This window comes from Vanessa atalanta, chromosome 25 (genome assembly GCF_905147765.1).
Source record: "Vanessa atalanta chromosome 25, ilVanAtal1.2, whole genome shotgun sequence".
Taxonomy (NCBI): domain Eukaryota; kingdom Metazoa; phylum Arthropoda; class Insecta; order Lepidoptera; family Nymphalidae; genus Vanessa; species Vanessa atalanta.
In genome coordinates, this window is record NC_061895.1 from 7,090,666 (window position 1) to 7,115,858 (window position 25,193).

Sequence of the window (25,193 nt, forward strand, 5' to 3'; positions counted from 1 at the left end):
AATACCACAATACAAAATCTTGTAGCAGTCAAATGGTTACAAAATGGACAATCACTAGATTGTCGCAACAGAATTATCTCAACAATCAAACAAATGGCTTCGTAGAAATAACAATCGCCGATCAATTTATCTAGCCGAGGCAATGTCAGCGAATCAAGCTCCCGCGATGATCCCCAGTGATCACCAACACCATCCGGAGGGTCAGAATTGTCGAACGAGCAACGCTCATAAATTCTTTCAACGACTGACAGTTGAAGGGTTCACATGTAGATGATATTGTAGTGGGTGCGATGGTAAGCTGTGATACCACATTCGTGCCCAAGCATGTGGCGGGACAACACGCACCTGTCAAATTCTCCGCCGCCATATTGTTGCCTTTGACGTTTGCTGTTGCGTTCGAAAATCGGGTGCTCGGATACACATACCAGTTTTGTGTTTAGTGTATGACAATGTTTGTGTGCTGTGTGGTGTCGTTATAGTGTACTGTGGTGCGGTGTGTGTTTAATTTTATAGTAAGTTTACTTAAACAGATTTATAATCTCGTTGATTATCAGCCAGCATTTTGCGCTACTATTCTGGTTTTAGATTAAACTAGTATGAATTTACACAATGAAAATTCTAAAATAAATTCGTGTATCATAAATAGAAGTAGTTATTAGCTAAATTGTGGAAGGTGAATTCTCTTCACCGATTTAGTAGTAGTTTTTTAAATAAGAGCTGGAAAAAAGGTACGCTAGTCAATTGGTCTGGTGACTACTGACATTGGTATGGTTTTACTTAATAGCTGGTGGTAGGCTACTTATTAATCGATACTGGTATTATTTTACTTATTATCTGAAATTATGTACCTTTGAACTATATCTACTTATTTCCAAATTAATGGTATAATATAATTAAGTTAAATAATAATATCACTATTATAGTTGCTCATCATTTAATAGTTATATTAGATTAGATATATGCGTGTGGTGCGAATTATTTTGGTGCTTACAAATCTATAAAGGCATTGCAAATCACGCCCGGTCTTAGCGAGTAATAAGGAATTAAAAAAAAAAAATACCTTACATAGACTTAAAAAAAAACTGTCATCATCCATCGCCTACAATAACAATTAAGTTTAAGGAATTGTTATGTGTGATTAGTCTATTGGTCTAGTAGCTTGCTTATGCTATTGAAGTACCAGAAATGGTTTCAAATCCCGGGTCGGGCAAATGAAAGTTGGTTTTTATGTTTTCTGTAAATATTTTTTTGTAGATGTTCTGAGTTAGGCTGTTAATAATTTTGCACTACCCGTGCTTAAGAATAAAAGAAAATCCGTTAGTTTGTCACACTCAGAAGGGATGAAATCCACCACATCACTCTAGTCTTGAAATTGAAAGTGTTCTGTATTTGTGCATCTGCACAGATGCCTACCTATACATATTGGTATTCATTGCTACAATTAGATGAATATTTAGTATCCTTGCTTAAACTTTGTTTTAATTTAGATCAAATTTAAAAAAAGTTACTACAAAAAGTAAGTTTATAAAGTTTAATAAAAATTAATAGCTTTTTAGTATATTAACGGTGAATCATTTAATTTATTTTTATATGATTGCTATAATACTGTGTGGAGCCTAAGCCCTTGTGGTTTTAAATCCAAGGTTGAACCAAAATAGGTTATTTTGTTTCTATATCTATATTGTGTCTATAAGACAGTTTTAAACACTTAGCTTAGGAAGTTAACAGACAGTTAGTATAACACTCAGACCATTGACTTCAGCCTTTTAGTAACAGACCATTTTTATACCAACTGGAAATAAGGTGAGCTAGGATTAAATAGCTGATCTCTTTATGATTAGGATTATGAGACTGATGTGTGTGTGTATTTGGTCACAACGTCCCAATAATTATCTACTATTATACTAAATGTAAAATACCGCATAATCATTTTTAATATATGATATGATTTATTTCCAATATATTATTTGGTATTCGTCTATATCTGTCTAGAAATTCACACAGCTATGACGATAAAACACTTGACTCTTGAGATATTGAGTAAGTATTGAGTAACGGATTGTGATGATTTTCTTATTTAAATACGAACTATTCAGGATCGTGTTCTTCCCTAATCTTCTTTTGAAGCTAGATAGATCTCTGTAAGTGATAAGACTGCTTTTGTATCAATTATATTTTAACCAAATATTTTTTAAAGCATAAAATTTGCTTTAAGAATCTACTTATATTTTCACTGGTAAAATTTGGAAAATTGACTTAGCCGATTTTGGTCCATGTACTCTTAAACGTTATATTTTTTATAGTTACCTATCACTTTTTAAGATTTCACTATCGTAGTATGCTGTGAGTTTCGAGTTTACAGAATAGCTCTACCGTATTGTGTGTAATAATGGATATGAGTTGATAATTTATTATGGTCACTCATCCCTGCAGATTCAATTGACGCAACCTTGGACTTGGCCCGTGTTCCTTACGACTCAAAGTCAAAAGTCAAGAGAAATATATCCGAATCGAGACGATGCGTTTCAATCGTTTATCTTCTATTAGTCTTTGCCAAATACTTATCTGATTTTATACATTTTGTACAAACGAAGACGAAACCTAATAACATTTTAAATGAATGGACAATCTTATCCTTAAATTGAAAGTTGTTTGCCTAGCTGTGCGTTTTTAAATAGCAAGTTTCCTGTACAGTTATTTTGAGTAATTGTAATATTATTTTAAGAATTATTGTAATTACTTATTTGTCTGTCTGTACCCGCATCATAATGTTACCGGCTTCATTTTAATGCAACATATTAATAGCTTACATCCTGAATGTTGACGGGATATTTTATCCTAGAGGACAGTCAAAAAGTCAAATCCTATGTCCAAAGTCCAGACGAAAGAAGCTACGGGTCCAAGGCGTTTGAACTATGAGTAAAATATCAACGCTTGTTATTCTATTAGCCAATTTGAATTCAATGGAGGCATTCATTATATTTTTTTTCATAGAAATAGAGCGTATGTATGTTCTGAGGTAAATATAGTATATATTTCCCTCAAAACATATAAATGCGAAAGTAACTCTTTCTCTTTTTTTAATTCACCCCTCGAAAGTATAAAAAGAGAGTGACCATAGATAAAGTTTTACGAATTTCGCGAATTATAAATGTGAAAGAGAGTTTGATACGTTTTTAAGACCTTTGTACTCAACCGACCATTAAGAAGTTTTCCAAATATTGTTAGGGGTACAAAAAGGGATATAGGGTACTCAACATCTGCACCCTCCCAACAATAGTCAAATTGTAATAAAACAACACAGAAATTTAAATGATTGTTGGCAGTTTGGTTTGTATTAAATGAATGATGACTCATAATGTCGTTTCACCGCCTCGTTGGTCTATTGGCTAGATATAAGGCACCAGATCCCGGGGGTCTGGGTTCAAACACCAGATCGGGCCGATAAAAAGTTATTGTCTTTTCCGGCGAAATTTTCTCAGTAACAGCACGGAGTCTGTTGAAAGTCTACAATCCCATGACTCGAAAGCAAGTAAGAGTTCCTGTGTCTGAATACTTTCCTATCATGTCGAATTTGTGTTCCTTCGGATTATGACAGTGCACCTGTATGTGCGCACTACATAATATATCCTGCGTAGTTGGCCGCTCACCCTTGAGATTCGCCACTGTAGCCGAAACTCATGGTCGTGGTCAGAACGACATCTTCATCATAAATATAGGAAAAAGTAGTAATTTAGTTTTTAAAAACTCGTTAGTAATAGCAACTATTCCTTGTTTCAGAAAAATACTACGAACAGTACAAGATACTTATCTAGTCGACGTACTTTTATAAAAATGTTAATACAGTTCCCTTGACTGATAACTCTATAGCTGGTGAGGGAAACAAAGAGAGATAGAGAGAGACAGAAGACGAAAAAGAGTTTGATTGCGAAGGAATTTTAGAAGAAGATACAGAGATGGATACTAAAAATGATGCACGCGGTGATGACATCGAACTGAGTGTTCAAGGAGCTAGCAGCAAGCCTACGTAAGTATGACTATGTAACGAACTTTACAGCATAATCTTCTAAGCTAATCGAAAGGCTTTGAAGCTCTTTGATGAGATCAAATATCAAAAATAACATAGCTCTTGTTAAACTTTGCAGTGATTATTCTTTTATTTCACATTCTGATCTCTCATCAGTTAGTTTAAGATTTGACAACTCAATGCCTTATGAGCCTGCCGAATTAAAATATCAATGTAGTAGAATAAAATCTTAACTAATTATTTTATTTAGCTTTTGATTATAACTTTATCATTTTAATCAATTTTTTAAATTTCCAAATGGATGTTTAAATGAAAATCAATTTTCAGCACCGTGGTCAAGTCCAAGTCTGACCTCCCCGAACGAGGGTCATGGGGTAGTAAGCTAGACTTTATCCTCTCCGTCATAGGTCTAGCCATTGGTCTCGGCAATGTGTGGCGTTTCCCTTACCTTTGCTACAAAAATGGCGGTGGAGCATTCCTCATACCTTATTTCCTTACGTTATTCCTTGCTGGTATTCCGATGTTCTTCATGGAACTGGCCATGGGACAGATGCTTACGATCGGTGGTTTGGGAGTATTCAAGATTGCACCGATTTTCAAAGGTAAGTTTTATAAATTTAGTCATCTGAAACAGTTGTGTGCCGTAACGAAAATAAATAATGTGAATCCACATACATGAAATTCTATAATTTGGAATTTCAAAACTACCCAAAAGAAAACAACGAATTGCTTAAAATATAAATATTTTCTTAGGTATTTTATAAAAAAAAAAAAATATGTATTTTAAATATAGAACTGTCAGAGTAACCATAAACTTAATTGAAACAATATTTCTTACATTTGCTACAAAGGATAAATAATACCAAGTAATTAACACCCCTGAAGGTACCTTTGTAATGTCTTTAACCAGTTTAATTTAATGGTTTCTCTTCACCATTAATGACATTATCTTAATTATTTCTGATATTAAATGGGTTTTATATTTAAGGTTATAAATATGAAATTTCTTTTTAGGTATCGGTTACGCAGCTGCAGTGATGTCTTGTTGGATGAACGTTTATTACATCGTGATTCTTGCTTGGGCTATTTTTTACTTCTTCATGTCTATGAGAGCAGGTTAGTCCATATTTATTGTACACTTAACTGCAAAAACTTTGACAATTTAATGAGTCTTCTTGAATTGAATTGTCTTCTATTTGGAGTTCTAATAATTATTCTCATTAATGTTTATAATTGCAGATGTCCCTTGGCGTTCATGTGACAACTATTGGAACACGGACACTTGTGTTAATCCTTACGACAGGAAGAACCTAACCTGCTGGTCCGATTTCGACATGACAACATTCTGTACTCTTAATGGCAAGAATGTCAGCAAAGCTATCCTCTCCGATCCCGTTAAGGAATTCTGGGAGTAAGTATATAATAGATGTATACGATACAAAGAATAGCTTTGATATTTTTTGTGTGAACGTAATAACCGGTTACAAGATTTTTTATAAAGAAGCAAAAATATTTATACATGTATTAATTATTGATATTTTATTTTCTCAGACGTCGTGCACTTCAAATTTCAAGCGGTATTGAGCATATCGGTAATATCCGTTGGGAGCTCGCTGGAACACTTTTGCTAGTGTGGGTGCTTTGCTACTTCTGTATTTGGAAGGGTGTCAGATGGACTGGCAAAGTTGTCTACTTCACTGCCTTATTCCCTTACTTCCTGTTAACCGTGTTGCTCATAAGAGGTGAGTTAAGCAAATTTCAATTAAGTTTTTTACAAGAGTTTGAGGAATACCTGATTTGAATATTACATAATCTTTATTGTCAGAATGTGACGAAATTATCTCAGTATTCGTTATTTATTTTTATGATGTTTTAATTTACAATTTTGTCAACAGGTATTACTCTACCCGGTGCAATGGAAGGTATAAAATTCTATATAATGCCTAACATGTCGAAACTTCTCGAGTCCGAAGTATGGATCGATGCGGTCACACAGATATTCTTCTCATATGGTCTTGGATTGGGGACGCTAGTGGCTTTGGGAAGTTACAATAAGTTCACGAACAATGTTTACAAGTAAGTAAAGTCAAAATATTTTCACGTTTCCTTTATGTGTGTCACAAATTATTTTTATTTAACAACATAAAAATAAAACCATCGTTATGGGCTATTATTTTCACTACTTATAAAAATTTGATGATTCAAGGTTTTTGGCATTTTTTTTTCCATTTCATATAAGATAGTCAACGACAATTAAAGCTATAATAAAAATTCAGATACTTTTTTGTTATACATTTATTATATTAGAATGTCAAATATATAATATAATTTTCATCAATTAAACAAATTAATCAACGATTTATTTCAGGGACGCATTGATAGTGTGTTCAGTTAACTCGAGTACGTCAATGTTTGCTGGTTTTGTGATATTCTCCGTAGTTGGTTTTATGGCTCACGAACAGCAAAGACCCGTAGCGGAAGTTGCAGCATCAGGTACTTCAATATCAAAAATATCTTCAACAGATTCGCTAACCACTAAAATAATTCATAAAATCAGTTGATTTAAAAACAAAAAAACTTATTTGGTCATATAGAAAAAAATTAGTATTTTTGGTAAAATTGAATATTTAAAAATTATAATATTCCAATACAACTTTTTATAAGACATTTTCTTTTGAAAGTGCTAATAAATATATTTATCTTACAGGACCAGGGCTAGCTTTCCTCGCTTATCCATCAGCAGTTCTCCAGCTCCCAGGAGCTCCTCTCTGGTCGTGTCTGTTCTTCTTCATGTTGCTCCTCATAGGTCTTGACAGTCAGTTCTGCACTATGGAAGGTTTCATCACAGCTGTGATTGACGAATGGCCCAAACTCTTGAGAAGGAGGAAGGAAATATTCATCGCTATTACATGTGTTATATCTTATTTGGTCGGACTTTCTTGCATTTCGGAGGTAATTTTTGACGAAATTTGTAAGATATATAAAATAATTTATATTTTAAAGCAATAATGACACCGGTGAATTATTTTTCATCTTTACCTTTTTTATTTAGTAATCTTGGTGTTTTAAAGTAAATATTTCTTTTTTCCAGGGTGGGATGTACGTTTTCCAAATTTTAGACTCCTACGCCGTATCTGGGTTCTGCTTACTTTTCTTGATCTTCTTCGAATGCGTCTCCATATCTTGGGCATTTGGCGTGAACCGTTTCTACGATGGTATCAAAGAAATGATTGGCTACTATCCCACAATTTGGTGGAAGTTCTGTTGGGTTGGATTCACTCCTGCTATCTGTATTGTAAGTAACGTTATTTTGTTAAGAGTTTTTCAAACGTGATGTTATATGATTATGCTCAGTATTAAAAAAAATATTTTAAATTTATATTGAATTTTCAAACGCTTCCAGAGCGTTTTCATTTTCAACCTGGTGCAATGGACTCCGATCAAATACATGAACTATGAGTACCCGTGGTGGTCACATGCCTTCGGCTGGTTCACTGCGCTGTCCTCCATGCTGTGCATCCCCGGGTACATGATCTATCTGTGGCGAGTGACTCCTGGAACTAACATGGAGGTCGGTATTGTGTAGTTATATGTCTTTCGCTACCATTGATATTTTCTGTATGTATTATTTGTTCACTAAGTATATACATATTGTTATAACTAAATGTCCTAGATATATAAATTAATAATTATATAAAATGGATATAAGGTTTTCTAGTACTGCTATAGTTTTTAAACATATTTTGATCGTAGTAAGTTATTTTTTTGCTTATTACTAAAACAAATTAAATTAAGGCGATCTGTAATAAAATTTTATTGATTTCATTGTTATTATTAATATATATATTTACGAATTCCAGAAATTCCACACGATCGTTCGTATACCCGAAGATGTTCCCTCGCTACGCACAAAGATGCAACAAGAGGAACAAGCCAAACACGGAAAAGCTTAAGAAAAACTTAACATCTTTCGATCTCGATCGGGTAGAGTTTCGACAACGTGAGTATTCAAATGTATCGATGTGTCTAAGAGTACTTCAACGGATAAATATTCGAAAGATTCACGCACAATTTTATCATTATCAAAAAATGGCATATTACGTAGATTGTTTACATTAAGCGTGTTTAATCTCTAGTGCATAAATGTAATTTTTTAGGGTTATAATTCGTTTTTGTTATTAATATTATTTATAATTAAGTTTGTGTGTTTAAACGTTTAAGTCTCACCAAATTTTTTGACATTTCTTGGGTGCGACGCGATGCGTTCATGTATGTTTGTACCTTACGCTATATTTTGATAATTTTAATTAGTTTTAGTATGAGAACTAATGTTAACTATATTATTGTCGTCTTCCATGTAGTCAATGCTTTATATAATAATACATTAAATATACACATATATAAATTATTTTGTAACCGATTATAATCAGTAATTGATTTTTTATATAAATGTTCGACAATTCTTAGTGAAATTATAATACGTCAATCAGTACTATTATTTGTATCTGATTTAAATTTAAATAACGCATATTTATTTAAAGATATATTTTAATCGTTATTATCCTGAAAGGATTTAGATGTAAGATCAGAAATGACTATAATTTTTAGATTAGGTATTTTATTGTATTTATGAGTAAAACGCAACGAGACGCGGTTATATGTGTGGTGTTTTTGAAGTAATATTGTTAGATTAATCACTTTTAAATCTTCTACTTTAATATATACAATGAGAACTATGTAATCGAAAGCATGTGCATGAAACATGTGTATTGCAATAGTTAATTTATTATTATTTATACGTCTTATTAGACTTTTGTTTACTAATCTTTTGGTTCAGCTTTAATAGTGTAATATAGTTCAAGTAATGTTTTAGTTCATTTAATGTCTTTAAAAAAACTTTCAAAGCTTAGATCAATTTCAAATTTAACGATGAAACAACTGTGTTCGATCCGTGACCAAAATTATAAACAATCTTATATACAAAAAACTAAATATCAATCAATGAAAAATATAACTATATACTGTAGATTTTTTATATGAAACATCACAATATATTGGCCTAAATTAATAAGTTATTATTTACAAAATATTTTATCTAACATTTACTATATATCTATCTTAAATGTTTGTACCTTTATAGATCTGTAGAACGACATATATCTAATGCAATTATGAAAATTATATGTAGTGGAATGTGTGGATTTCCAAAAAACTAATCGTGTTCAAATAATTGTATGTCTATTAATGTCTATTTAATGTCAATTTTCTATTGTATCTTTAAAATTAGTAGTCTCTTAAGATAATATAGAAAATATATAAAAAAATGTTACAAAAAAAGAAAAAATATTTACTCTTCACGTAATTATATGAAACGTTGCCAAATTTTCAGTTAGATATTATATAATGCCTGTATGTTATGTAATCATTATATCTCTATATACAAACATAGCAAATATGTTCTAAACATTTCTAGGTTTTTTTGTCATCATTACATGACTTTGAAAATTAAGCTTATCAAATAATATCTACAGTCTAATATTAATGACGTAATCGTTTGCTTGTTTAAGTAAATTCTTATATTCATAAATCAATATTGTGCTTCCATATATATTTAAATGTAGTTTTAATAAACATATTTACTTATTAAGTATATTAAGTTACATATCAAAATGTACTTTATTGCTTAGATTTTTAATATCATCTTGTATTGCAAATATTCGAGGAATTCAAATTTCTCTCAATTGACTACCAATAATGCCAAAATATTTTCAAGAAACTATGATTGCAGTATTATAGTCCGAGATAAACCAAGTATTCATTATTATTATTAATATTAAGTTGTTTAGCCTTATTCGTTATTATATACACACATGTCTACTTTCAACATAATATCGATACAAACCAAAATTGTATTTGATTATATATTGAAGACGTTGGTATATGCCAAAGATGTGAAATTTAGATATTAGTTTATTTATTTCATTAAATAGTAAATTAAATTTATCGTGTCTTATTTTTAATTTTCTTAAAGCCGTTTGATATCTTAAATTTTATTTGTTTTAATTAAGTAATAACCTCTCTATCAAGTGAAGATCATTTTAGTTACTAAACCTTTGAGAGGCCTTTGATAAAACATACACATTTTTATACTGAATGAAAAAGCTAGCAAATATTTTTCAAACATCTCTAAAAACTATGGATATGTTTAAAATATTAGTATTTATTATTTATAAACATTAAATTTATTGTTATACGTACAGTAAAAGGAGTGCAAAGATTTGAAATCAAGTCCATCTTTCCTATCATATACAAACCTGTCTAACCATTTAGTACTTATGTACAGTGCACATACAGTATACATTGCGCTGTAGATGAGATATGTTTAGTTGCAGTCATTTAGAACAAGCACTATGGTGTCCTACAAGGTTCATTATTAGGTCCTTAATATTTTGTATTCTTTGTTACTAAACTATTTCTTACAAATAATGAAATAAAAATATAAAAGTATATTCAATCTTAAAATGAAAATATTTTGAATCGAGGAAAAATACAAAGAGTGCAAAAATATATCTGCTGGTCTGCTGCTGAAAATTTGTCAATGTATTGAAATTAAAGGTTTTTTCTATTTAATCTGTAGGTCACGTGATCTAAATCATGAGCCGCCATTGTGTGACGTCATACAGGCAAAAACTGTCAGTTCAGTGGAAACAGTAAATTTATCACCTTTAAGTTTAAGCAGTAATAACTGTGTTCTTTCGTCAGTGCATTTTATTTGAACCTATTTATTTATATTAAAATTCAAAATGGTTTTATAAAAACAGATAGTACGAATCTCGTTTTGCGTGTTCCAACCAAACAATCCTCATTTCATTATCATCTGGTACTTTGATAAACTTTTCTAGAGTTATAATGCTAGTATTTGTGCAACAGACACTACACATCTAAGACAGCGATTGTAATTCATTATTTTCCCACAAAACACCAAAAATTTATAGCTGTTAACGTTTAATTTTCGTTTCGTAAATTATAGAGCGTATGTCATGTACCTATACATGTAGTAATAATAATAAATAAATAAATATTGGACAGCATCACATACATTACTCTGATCCCAATGTAAGTAGCTAAAGCACTAGTGTTATGGAAAATCAGAAGTAACGACGATACCACAAACCCTCAGACCCAAGACAACATAGAAAACTAATGAACTTTTTCTACATCTACTCGGCCAGGAATCGAACCCGGGACCTCGGAGTGGCGTACCCATGAAAACCGGTGTACACACAACTCGACCAAAGAGGTCGTCATTACAGTACATGACATACACTCTGAATTTACTTGACCACATGTGAAATGACGTTAGACATTTTAATTGTTTTGGATTATTGCTATTAATATTATACTTTTACTTATCCATAATTTCATTGCTAAATTCTAATATATAGCATTTAGATATATAGTTTAAACGCAGATATAAGGTGTCCGTTTGCCTTAACGGTGTTCCAATTGTTCTTCACAAGGCGTGCTAAAATGTGTTCCACATCAAATATGACATACAATTAATATTTATTTATTGAATGCACATATTTTTAAACTTATTTTAATACAAGGAAGAGAATAAAGTGTGTTATAAAACACGCGACATAAGTAATTATTTATCGTAATTTCTATGTCAAATAGCGTGATTTTTGCACTTCTGTTACATAATATAACAATATTAAATAACGTGCACAGTTTTGTTAATGTGTTACAAAGCATAGGACGAAGAGATAGCGTTTTATTTCATGTTATTAATACTTTTTATTTATGTTTATCTTTCATCTCGTTTTTCAGCAATATGTGTGTTTTAGTGAAAAGGGACGGAAGTATGTAAGTACACTCGAAAACTATTATTTTCTGTACTTTTAAAGTCAACTTCATATGCGGGAGAAATTAGTTATTTATTATTATTATTTCTGTATTTATTATAGTTTACATAAAGATAAATTAATTGTTAATCCAGAAGATATCAAACGATAAAATGTTTTTTGTTTTTTGTCTGATTATTTATATTTTAGTTTTGATACTTAGATACTTTTTAGGGTCCCATATCCAAAGGGTTAAAACAGGACCCTATTACTAAGACTTCGCTGTTTAATAAACCGTGATAGTTAGACAGTTGAAATTTTAACAAATGATGGATTTTTATTCCTCCCATGCAACAGACATATTTTATAGATAATGGCATGGACTGATATGAAATAAAGGCACGGCACGAATCCGACTCGCATGTGGCCGTCTTTTTTTAAAACATTTTTATAGAATCTATGTCTTAATAAACACCCAGTGAAGCGGCCGCGTAAGATTGCGTAGTGTATTTAGTAGGCGTTGACAGTGTTCTTGGAGAATAAGCGAATAGCGATTAAATAAAAACGCTATCTGTTGCATAAAGGTCTTAATACATGCTGTAGGCGTTAACACCTTTTTCGGGTATTAGCGTTTCCATGTAATTGTTTGTTTAAACAATAACTTTATGCGCATGACGTAATCCCGTTCGCCTTGATGTCTATCTTGCAAAATCGAATTTGACATATTTATTAACGTGAGCGCCATATTCTGTAGAACATACACAGACAACTGTTCTATGTTTAGTGTTGATGTTACGAAATAGATTTATGAATGGAATTTTTATAGGTGCTGTAAAATTGATCAAGATTATTTTATGATCAGATATGTTGGTATTTATTTGTTACATAACAACATATAACAAATAAATAAGAACATATCTGATGATATTCATCTTAACCGATGATTTCGGGTTCAAGCCCAGGCAAGCACCACTGAATTTTCGTGTGCTTAATTTGTGTTTATAATCCATATCGTGCCCGGGGGAAGGAAAACACCGTGAGGTAACCTGCATGTGTCTAATTTCAACGAAATTCTGCCACATGTGTATTCCACCAACCCGCTTTGGAGCAGCGTGGTGGAATATGCTCCAAACCTTCTCAAAGGGAGATGAGGCCTTAGCCCAGCAGTGGGAAATTTACAGGCTGTCACTGTGTACCGTGTAAAAGATATTTTTAATCTATATTAAATGCCCAAAGTAACTGGCATATTTAACTAAATATGATTTATAATGAATTGGAGAAAAATCTTAAGAGAAAATAACCTATTGTTTTCCTTACTAACAGATTAAAATACGTATCATGAATGTACCGTAGAAGATAGATACATGATATCGTTTTATTTTGACAAGTTTCAGTGGCCATTTTGAAAATCTTCCTTGTATCTCCAAAGGTTTAGCAAGAGTTAATCACGTAAGCGTACTAAAACATCTGTTGGATAAAATACCGTCGCACTTTACCCATTTGGAACAAAATATTAGCAAATTATACACAAAAATCTTTCTCGTTTATCGATCTTTTTATTAGTTTAAGCCGCATGGCAATCCAATTAATTTAGAAGAAGTTATGGGTAACAGAAAGAGATTTTGTTTTATGCTATATATAAATTAATATCAGACAAATATGAATGGATTGAATGTAGAAATTAAATTTTTCTATGTTCTATACAAATTTGTATATACGGTGTAAGCTCAATTTGCCAAATTTAAAAAAAATGTTTTTTTTTTTTTTTTTTTAATTCTAAACATATTTATTGAGGGTTTGTTCACATTTTGAATATGTCACCCTCATCATTACAAAACTAAAAAATTACAAGCGACGCTTAATACCAATTTGAACAATTTTATAAAGTCGTTTTGCTTCCGAAGAAACAGGGAAAGCAAGTATAAAGTTACATATGCCTACTTCATTTAAATTAATTTGATTGGTTTGACAAAATAATATCCTTTCCGGCTCGTTTCGTAAACACTCCGCCATTATATGATACACATCTTCAATTTTTCCGCATTCGACACAATTCGGAGATTGAATTTTTCCAATTAATGAAGCAAATGCATTTAAGGGGATGTGACCGGATCGAAGTCTTAAGGCTGTAATTATATCTAACCTGTTCATCTCAGCATCTTCAAACCAAATGTGAGTAGATATACTGGGTTGAATTGTTTTAAACCATATTCCTTTAGATTTCGAGCGTTCACCAAAGTATTCATTCCACATTTTGTAACAGTATTTTTTAATAATAACTAATAAATCAGTATAATAAGGTAAACAAGTGTAATCTATTCCATCAAAACAGGCTTCCTTCGCCAGTATATCTACTCTTTCGTTGTACTCTATACCGGCATGAGCAGGTACCCATTGTAAGATTACATGTCTGTTGTTGGAATTAAATTTATTCACAGAATCAATAATATTATAAGCAATAGGAATGCCAGGAATGCCAAAAGTACATCGGAGTAAGTGTTGTAAAGCACCTCTAGAATCAGTAAGGATTACTATATTATTGTTATTCAAGGAATGGACATACGATAATGCTTCCAAAATGGCAATCAGTTCCGTATACATTACAGATATGTTACAGTTTATTTTAAATTTGATACCAGATTTAGATTGAGCATCGTAGAAAGCAGCACCAGTATTATTATTGTGTTTTGAACCATCGGTATAGATTTGATGATAGTTTGAATATTCCAAATTAAGATAAGTATCGCTTGCTAATTTTAACTTATTTAAACTATACGAACTTTTGGCTCTCTCAATAAATGGGATGGTTGTTTTTATAATTGAAGATAAATCCATACTACTCATCCATGACTCCAAAGAGAACATTCTTAACACATCACTTGATTGAATTGGTACTGAAATAACTGATTGATATATTGTCACTAATAGCGGTTTTTTCTTACGCGTCCAAAAGGGTTTTTGACATAAATTATTAAGATTAGCTAGAACATCAATTGCCTCACAACAATTAAACGATCGTATCTTTAGTAAAAATTTACCAGCAAGATAATATCTACGTATACGAAGGGGCTGTAGATGGAGTTCACACTCCATCACGTGAACTGGTGTGCTTCTTAAAAAACCACCTATTACTCTCATGCACTGATTTTGTATTGAGTCTAATTTTTTGAGATGCATATTAGCACTGTTATCATAGAGGAAACTTGCATAATCTAACCTACTTCTTAAAATTGATATGTATAATTGCCTAAGATGCTTTGGGTGAAAAAATTGTTAAGGAACGCTTGTGTGCGAAAGGTTACTATACAATTAGTCGAGTTTATGTTTGAAAGCACACCTTGGGAATGAAACGATCGCCTCCTGGCTGTTTCTATTCATATACAATTATGTATATAATTAATTTGACAAAAAAAAAGACCCGCTGAGTTTCTTTCGCCGGTTCTTCTCAGGTTTAATTTGACAATCAATGAGTAAGCGTAATGCTTCTTTGTTGAATAAAGGAATTTGAGTTTGAGTTTGAGTTTGATTCCATGTAACGTCACTCGATTTAACGACAAACTCTCTAAAGCGTCGAAATCACTCAACTTTGGTTGGTTCAGCTTATCTGCCATACAATGATACACTCTATATAGCGTTACTTCCACTCTCAATAACAACAATAATTACTGGTGCAGTAAAATACATCAGACGACTATACGCAATAGCGTACAAATAAGAATTGTTTCATTTAGTTACTAACATTAGTCTGAAATATAATTTTTTTTTTTCTAATACATATTTTTCTTCTCTCCAACGACATCTATCTATAACGTCAAAGACCGTGTCGTTATATAGAGTTTACACTGTATTTCAAAAAGTTATGTGGGGCGAGATCAGCAATGAGGTTAAATTGTAACGACCGAATTTCCAGCTGATTCCATCACTTTTATTTATTTTTCTTCAATCAATAGAAGCAGTTTTAATGTCTTGTATCGCCTGGAGAACTAAATCAATAAAAAGGTGTTCGAATTAGGCCGAAATTTAGTACGATCTTATCCCATTGCTGATATTGCCGATCCATTTCAATGGAATATCTCGAACCGAACAACGCTTGACGATTCAAAAGTTCTTATGTAATTTGAAATTAGATTCAAGCGTGATTTTGATTGATTCCAATTTTGAATGCATTTCTTATTCCCGATCACGGAACAAATGTAAATTCGTTTTATAAATACCTAAACATTAAGTACCTTACAAGATATTCATTTTATTAGGTTTTCAAGTCACGCGTCGACCTTCACCAACATATCGGTATGGCGATTCAAAGAAACAATGTGAATATTAAAACGATGCGTCTCCGCATATAAAGTATCTTTTATTTGACATTGTATTCCGGTATGAGGTCCTAATTATTTTATTCAATTACCAGGTATGTCTGACTAGACAAGTTTGTCTGTTTAAAGGCACTTATCTCAGGAAGTATTTGTCCGATTTCAATACTGTTTTTTATATTTGATGGTTCGTTTATTATGGAATGTTATAGGAAATATTGGTCCAGCTTAGATGAAGAATGGTAAGAATATCGGGTTCAATTCCTGTTAAGCACCGCTAAGCTTTCATTATACGCGGCGCTGAAGGAAATCATCGTATATAATAAGAAATTTGAATGTCGGATGAGCATGAGTCGAGATGGCCCAGTGGTTAGGTTAGGTTAGAATGCATTATTAAAACGTGCATCTTAACCGATGATTGTAGGTTCAAACCCAGGCAAGCACCACTGAGTTTTCATGTGCTTAATTTGTGTTTATAATTCATCTCGTGCTCGGCGGTGAAGGAAAACATCGCAAGGAAACCTGCATTTGGCTTATTTTAACGAAATCCTGCCACATATGTATTCCACCAACCCACATTGGAGCAGCGTGGTGGAATATGCTCCATACCTTCTCCTCAGAGGGAGAGGAGGCCTTAGCCCAGCAGTGGGAAATTTACAGGCTGTTAATGTAATGTAATGTAAAAATAAGTATGTGTTAGAGCGCCTTGGAATAAGTTCAAACCCATCTGTGTGACATTGACAGCTATTACTCTGTATCTTTTTAAAGGCTGTATAACTTCAAGTTAAAAATCCCTCAGAAAAATACAATCATAATAAATATTAATGTCAATAAATATCACAAACTTTATTAAATATATTTTTTATATACGCTGATTAAACCGCGAGGTATTGTAAGTAACATATAATTATATATCACGTCTGAATTCCATATTTATTTTAAAGTATGTCCAGTATTTATAAAATGTCAATGTTTATTAACTAATAACGTATTAAACGAATAATCGAATGGCGTTACAATTCAAGGAATTATAGTTTTGTCTGGTATTTTATAGAAGCCGATATATTTATAGGTATGTTAATCTTATTCCAAGGAACGGATTCAAATCTAAGTAACTACTGACATATATATATATATATATTATATATATTATTATTTCGAGTTTCAGCGAACGTAAATATTGTGAGTACATTTTTATATTTTGTCCGTTATAATACAGAGTAAAACAGTTTTCTAAATTTCACCCGCACCACCTAGATGTCCGAGAATACACAACAGCGCGATTTTTAAGGCATTTTCTGCCTCGCACAACCACTCTGTGGAACCCGCTTTCGCCGGCGATTATTCCGAACCGATACGACTTCGGAACCTTCAAGAAAAGAGTGTAATCCTTCCTGAAAGGCCGGTAACGCACCTGTAAGCCTTCGGTGTTGTAGATGTCCATGGGCGGTGGTAGTCACTTTCCGTCAGGTGAGCCTCCTACTCGTTTGTCACCTATATCATAAAAAAATATAGTTAATTTACTTCTAAGATGACTTCTTAAGACAAGAGGAACGTTACATTTTTTAATTAAAATGTAACGTCATTCGCTTAAAAAAGTCTATCATGTCTAGTTATAATAAGCGACGAGTTAATGCTCGTTGACTTCCAGGCAAGAGACATAACATACATATATAATTGTATTTAACTAACATGACTGTATTTTTAGACGTTGAAAAAGAGTAACTACTGAGTTTGTTGCCGGTACCTCTCGGTAGAATCTACATTCCTAATCGGTTTAGCTTTACTTTAAATAGTTTGTTAAATGACGATTCAAAAGAGCTTGTAAAAGCCTACTTGAATAAAGTATATTTTGATTTGATTTGAGTTATTAGTTAATACTAGAGGGTATTTAAAAACTCACGTTTAGTTTTTTTTTAAGCCGACTTCAAAAAAGAAGGTTTTAAATGGTAGTTTCTGTTTCTTAATGTAAAGTTCCGAGTTGATCCTGCGTATCTTTTGACTGATAACTTGTAATTGGTGTGATCCAAGCTTTGGACGTCAGGATTTACAAACTTATAATCTATCCGGTTATAAACGTCTGTCATTTTAGAGAATTACTAATTTACATCTATTTATTATTATATATTATTATTATTATTTACTACTGTAAATTGTTTCTGCAGATTAGAAGACTGTCAAATGAGCTACCTGATGGTAAGTGTTCACACATGGCAAAAGATATTGGCGTTGTTGGAAATTTTAATCATTTATACATAAATAAATATTGGACGACATCACATGCATTACGCTGATCCCAATGTAAGTAGCTAAAGCACTTGCGTTTTGAAAAATCAGAAGTAACGACGGTACCACAAACACCCAGACCCAAGACAACATTGAAAACTAATGAACTTTTACTACATAGACTTGGCTGGGAATCGCACCCGGGACCACGGAGTGGAGTAGCCATGAAAACCGGTGGACACACTAGTCGATCACATCATCAGATTCATTTATACCGCCAATGCCCACCAAAAATGTATTGTATTCGATTTAATTGTATTTTATTGAAAATTGTATCTATGTATATCTAGTTATATCCCTTACGCCTGTAATATTAGTAAATATTACTGCTTTTTGGTAGAATTAATTATGATGATTGATACCTAGACCGGCCTTCATAGAGTCCTATCTAAGTTAAAGTTGGTGGAAAACACATGTGGCAGAATTTCGTTGAAATTAGACACATGCAGGTTTTCTCACGATGTTTTCCTTCATCGCCGAGTAAGAGATGAATTATAAACACAAATTAAGCACATGAAAATTCAGTGGTGCCTGGGTTTGAATCTACAATCATCGGTTAAGATGCACGCGTTCTAACCACTGGGTCATCTCGGCCTACATTACATTAATTATTAATTATAATACTAAAACGCAATCAATTGCAGGACGATGCACGTGACCTTGAGGTCAGCTATACGGCAACAAGGACTCGGGTCGCGGGTTCAAATTCATGGACAGACAGAAATAAACAATGAAATGTGTCCTTCCATGAACTTCGATTCGTTTTGTTCTTGCTATATGTTACGTATACGACTTTTAATGTTACCTATATTAAAAAAACAAAAACTAAATTTTATTTTTACCAGTAGGTTGGTATCCTATTACTTATAATAAAGAAATCTCTAGTCTTGTAGGAGGACGTGTGTACACGTTTGATCTCAAAGAGCTAGTAAGGCCGTTGGTTCAACGCCTGAACTCTTTTCGATTGTGTTGGATCCTTCCCATAGGATTATAAGAGTCAGGGAATAAAGTGCACCTGTACTTCTGTATATGCGCACTTCTGCACGTTACTATGTCATGCGTAGTTAACTAGCCATGTTGGTTCGACATTGAAATTTATATAACTTTATTTGTGATACTGCTAAAGGAAAATATATTAAACACACACACACACACACACACATTGTATTGTAATAATAAGATGTCATCACTCAGCTTATGTTTTTTTATGATGTAGGTGACTGGTGTGTGTGAGTGAGGAGACTCATCTGATGGAAAGAAACCACTGCCCATGGACATCCGAAACACCGGGGGGCTTGCAGATGCGTTGCCGGCCTTTAAGAAATGTGTACGATTTTTTCTGGAAGGTTCTTGAAGGTTCGAAAAACCACCGGAAAAAGCTGGTTGCACAGAGTGGTTGTGCGAGGCAGAAAGTGCCTTAAAAATCGCATTGGATTTTCGGACATCACGGACCATACAATGACCTCCAAAGTTCAACGTTGATTTTCAGTAACCGCCTTATAGGTACCATACAAACAGTGACACATACAAATATTTTTTATTTATAAAATAATAAGAAAATATTTTTTTTACTCGAAATAGCGCGCTCTTAAAACGGACAGACAAAACATGTTTATTTACATTGCACAGCACGTTCGTAGAAAGGCAAGAGATAACGTCAACAAACAGATGTGATAAGAGATGTCTCCGCTTCTAAAACATTCATACAAACAGTGGGTGTCTGTAGCGCAAAAAATGTCGGAACATAAATATTATCAAAATATGTTTAATAATTGTATATAATATGATTTTTCTTATAAATCTTAACATTTTAATATGGATTAAAATAAAAACCCATTTTTAAGCTATATTATATATGATCAGATAATTTACCGCCAAACAGCAACACATATAATATTTTATTATGTTAATAACTATAATATATACCTATACTAATATTATAAATTTGGGAGTAACTCTGTCTGTCTGTCTGTATGTCGCTCTTTCACTGCCAAACCAATAAACTAAATTTGACGAAATTTGGTACGAAGCAAACTTGAACTCCAAGAAAGGACTTAGTTACTTTTTCTTCCTAACATATGACAACCAACCCCTAAAACGAGATTAAAGTCGCGGGTGATAATATTTTGTTAAGGTTTACAAGGGATATAAAATCTTAGTCCAAGGTTAGTTGGGGTTTGGTGATGTTAGGGTTAATATTCTTCATTACAGCGCCAATTCTTTTAAATTGGTAGCGGTGAGCACTTACCATCCGGTGGCTTCTTATGCTCGTCCGCCAAAATATATTATTAAAAAATTAGACTACATACATATATTTTTTTTCGGAACACATAAATAAAACGTTTAATTAAGCTTTAAATTAAAATTGACTTTTCATAAGCCTCGAAGATGTTTTGCGTTTGTTAAACCCACATGCACTGCAAAACCCACATCTAAATATAATTCTAAGCTAATAGTAATATTTATTTCATTCATCATTTTATTGGTGATTTTATGAAACTTTATTTGCATAAGAATTATTACCATTAACGCCATAATTATATACAACTAAGAATTAAAAAAAAATGTTGCTGTACAAATCAAACACACACAAATGGCCGCGTGGAATTGTGGCAAGAATGCTAGCAAGATCTCCCTTGTGATATACAATTCCGTTCCCGTGGGTAAAAAATGAACCCTGTCACCAGTGGATGCAATAAGGCGAGATGTTATACTTTTAATGAAGCTTTATACACTACTATTCCAAGGTGTTTAGTTTTATTTTTAGTTTTACTTCCCTTTATTATATATGTGAGTCGAGATGGCCCAGTCGTTAGAACGCATGCCGCGTGCGTGCGTAACCGAATGAGACCACTGAATTTTCATGTGCTTAATTTGTGTTTATAATTCATCTCGTGCTCGGCGGTGAAGGAAACCTGCATGTGTCTAATTTCAACGAAATTCTGCCATATGTGTATTCCACCAACCCGCATTGGAGCAGCGTGGTGGAATATGCTCCAAACCTTTTCCGCAAAGGGAGAGGAGGCCTTAGCCCAGCAGTGGAAAATTTACAGGCTGCTAAGGTAATGTAATGTAATGTACTGTAATGTAATGTAATGTAATGTAATGTAATGTAATCTAATGTAATGTAATGTAATGTAATGTAATGTAATGTAATATTATATAATTATAAGATATTTTAAAATTAATTTACATGTTAAAAATTGTGAATGTTGGGTACACTTTCAATTGATATACATCAGTTAATTTTATGACGTACACGTCATATGTTTCTTTTTATTTAGTGTATAATATGTAATATTGTTAATGTACCTTTTTAAATAAATAAACAAATAAATTATTGTATCATAATTTAGTGGTTTTGAACCGCAATCATCAGTTAAGATTCATATGTCCCAACTCATGGGCCCTCTCTACTTTTACGCAAATCAATACATATGGAAAAATCGAATCTAGACTCATAAGTGGTTCGTATATATTTGCATAAATAATGCAAAGACAGACTTACTATCTCGTCGTCTTTTCAGTCTACAATAAGTTCATCCGAGAATACGTCTTGCGAGGGAACAAAAAAGGACGTATAATAAAAACACTATATTTGTTAAAACAGTGGATAAAAAAAAAGAAAACGAAGAATTATAAGTCAAGGGGAAAACAAAGTAAATATTTATATTCCTTAATATCGTATAAAGAAACTTTTGTGAAGATTAGCGTGAGAAATTTGCGATACCTTGTACCAAAACGATATATTTGTGTTAAAAACGGCAATCTCCAGGAATTCAACCAATAATTGTTTCCATAGATCTACGATTTTATAAACGTCACTAGTAGGATTTTCGTGTGAACATGTTTAAAAAACAAGTATACATTCTTTGAGATATTAAAAAAAGGCAGAATATAAAAATCTCAGTTTAAAAAAAAAAAATAAATCGCTCAAGCCTTTTATCGCTTCTAAAGTGTGCGATTCCATTGATTTATTAAACAACATAATAAAAAATAAAGAGATTTTTCATCAAAAGCTCCGTAAACCATTTTATTAAATGTCCTGCAGCATCTTGCTTAAGACGCGGACTTGTAGGAGGGATAATGTAGATTACGATACAAACAGACACAGCAATAACTAATGTGACTTTAATGCCTATTGCATTATTTTTGCCACATAAAAGCAAACAATTATAAACTGTATTTTACTCAATGCCCTAACTCTGTACGGGTTTTGCTTATAAAGTTATATACCCAAAAGTGTTTCTATTATTGTAGGATTGGGTTCGTTTACTCCTAAGAAAATAAGTACCCTTGGAGAACACCAAGCCTTAAACAATAATAAAATGACAGAAATTTTTTGATATTTTTTTAAAAAAATAATAGTCCATAATAATAATAAATTTAATAACTCATAACAAAGACATTATTTTTTTTAAAGAAAAATAACACGAATTTATACAAGTCATTGGATAGATACGTAACGTCTCTTGGATACGAAATTACTAATTAATAGAAAACAATAATTACTTTTAAAAAGATAAGTACTGAAATCATTAACAATGTTCAAAGTTTATACTTAAATGACATAATAAAAAGACACATTTTAGTTAGTGTATTAAATGCACGTCTGTTTTAGAAAAATCTTTGACAAGACAGAGATGGCTGCTACACACGTCGACCGAAATAGATCGGGTCGCGTACGCACTCAAAGCGGACTCCTGCGCAGCGCGCGCTTAAAGGATCTACGGATTATTCTTAATTTAAAAATGCGATTAGATTAAATACATCGTTCTATCGCATTCACACATATCGAACTCGGGTGAAATGTAGCGAGTGCGCAAAGACCAATATTGATATTTTACTAATATTGTTTTATGCAATTGTGATAATGTGGTATATTGTTTTGTGTCTGTTTATTCTGCCTATGCCGTATGCGGACGGTAAGATTTATTCACTATTGTTTATTTATTAGTATATTATTTTATAAGTTCCTCTTTTTTTTAATTTTATAGGCTGAGATGTTTCATTTGAGAGCTTTAGTTTCTATGATTTATTAGTTGTTTTTTTTTACGTAAAACGTGCTCTACTTGGTAATATTTTTAACAATAAAAGTTATATTAAATTTAGGATCTTTTCGTTTGCTCTGCACAATATAATAACTATAAAAAAAAATTAAGTAACATAAAACATAGATATTTAATATTGGTTAAGAACAATTCATTCTTTATTTTTTTTATCATAAGTAATTTTAAGCGGGCAAGGAAATGGGCCAACTTATGGAAAGTGGTCACCACTACTCATAGAATGGTACTGTGAGAATTGATCAATGCCCCACCAACCTCGGGAACTAACATGTTATGTCCCTTGCGCCCGTAGTCATACTGGCTTACTAACCTTTCAATTATGACCTTACCAGACTTGCACAAAGCATGTTTTCTTTTATACGAACTAATATATTTAATGGGAGTCCTTAATGCAGATATTTTTTTTATCAGTTTGAAGTAACATGTTTCATGTAACATTATTCTCATAGTCTGTCATAAACCCAAGAGCACTTTAATAAAAAAAGTTAAGATTTCTTTATTTGTATTGTATATGGGTTTTCGCTCGCGACTATGCCTGCGCCGGTCAGGTGTCCTTTCCTGTACCCCTCGCAACACGTATTCATAATTCAATTCAGATCGATCGTGAAGTTAAGACGTTAGCGCGTAACAAACTAATGACACACATGCAATTATAATATTGAATACGGTTGTCTTCCTAATGGAAAAGTTGGTGAAACAACTCTAACTAATAAAAGTCGATTGTGGAATAAAACAAATTATCAAATCAAATCAAATCAAAATATACTTAATTCAAGTAGGCTTTTACAAGCACTTTTGAATCTTCATTTAAAAAATTATTTAAAGTAAAGCTACCACCGTTTCGGAATATAGATTCTACCGAGAAGAAGCAGCAAGAAACTCGGTAGTTACTCTTTTTCAACATATAAAAATACAGTCATGTTAGTTAAATACAATGTATGTTATGTCTCCTGCCTGGATGTCAACAAGGATTAACTCCACGCTTTTTTATCATCAATATAATCTTGTATCGAATAGTATGCCTTCTTTACCGATGTATTTTTTATAAATGACTTGAATCTATGAAACGGCAATACGGATATTATTGTGACCGCGTCGTTAGTCTGGTGATTAGATGGAAGGATCCCGACGTGTCCTGCATTCGAACCCCAGATCGATCCGATTAATAACTATTGGTTTTTGTTTCGAAATATAACAAACTATAGCAAATCTAAATTTAACGTGGATGAAACCGATTCAAATGTTATTAAGGGGACGAAATTAAGATTAACAGTAGTTGTTTAGTTCATTTAAATGTAACAATAAATGAATATATATGTACAACTGTTTTCATGGTTTAAGGCATGGTATTATAATAGGTATGGGTACCGTCTGGGTAGGTACCACTCATCATATACTCAAACTCAAACTCAAATTCCTTTATTCAATATAGAAGCATTACACTTACTTATTGATTGTCAAATTAAACACTACCACCGGTTCGGAAAAGGAAACACCCTGACTTGAGAAGAACCGGCGAAAGAAACTCAGCGGGTCTTTTTTTTTTGTCAATCTAATTAATTACTACTAATAATTTAGTATATTTTTATGTCTATGGGTGTCGGTGATCACTTACCATCAGATAGCCTATTTGCCAGTCTGCTTATCTGCCCAA

The 25,193-nt window shown here is 32.4% G+C and overlaps 2 protein-coding genes across 3 annotated transcripts in view; both read left to right on the plus strand.

Moving 5' to 3' along the window:
- Positions 1-261: 261 nt before the first annotated feature.
- On the plus strand, positions 262-9,022 carry LOC125073765 (sodium- and chloride-dependent GABA transporter 1). Its single transcript, XM_047684796.1, has 12 exons — positions 262-512; positions 3,781-4,027; positions 4,355-4,629; positions 5,042-5,143; positions 5,267-5,438; positions 5,579-5,769; positions 5,923-6,103; positions 6,396-6,520; positions 6,735-6,979; positions 7,119-7,322; positions 7,431-7,598; positions 7,888-9,022. Exons 2-12 carry the CDS (start codon positions 3,957-3,959, stop codon positions 7,978-7,980), a joined length of 1,827 nt encoding a protein of 608 aa, XP_047540752.1. The 5' UTR covers positions 262-512; positions 3,781-3,956; the 3' UTR covers positions 7,981-9,022.
- Positions 9,023-23,149: 14,127 nt separating this feature from the next.
- LOC125073696 (fibrillin-2-like) overlaps positions 23,150-25,193 on the plus strand; it is a 29,481-nt gene continuing 27,437 nt past the window's right edge. For both annotated transcript variants that reach the window (XM_047684667.1, XM_047684669.1), the window contains exon 1: positions 23,150-23,395. In XM_047684667.1, the coding sequence (XP_047540623.1) occupies positions 23,344-23,395 (52 nt within the window). In that variant the 5' untranslated portion in view covers positions 23,150-23,343. The remainder of the gene's footprint in view (positions 23,396-25,193) is intronic.

What these genes read in the sequence shown, in the direction of transcription:
- LOC125073765 (XM_047684796.1), top strand. Translation starts at nt 3,957, where the DNA reads ATGGATACTAAAAATGATGCACGCGGTGATGACATCGAACTGAGTGTT. An exon ending in TTCACGAACAATGTTTACAA is followed by an intron (nt 6,104 to 6,395) that starts GTAAGTAAAGTC and finishes GATTTATTTCAG; the next exon opens with GGACGCATTGATAGTGTGTT. An exon ending in AGCGGAAGTTGCAGCATCAG is followed by an intron (nt 6,521 to 6,734) that starts GTACTTCAATAT and finishes TTTATCTTACAG; the next exon opens with GACCAGGGCTAGCTTTCCTC.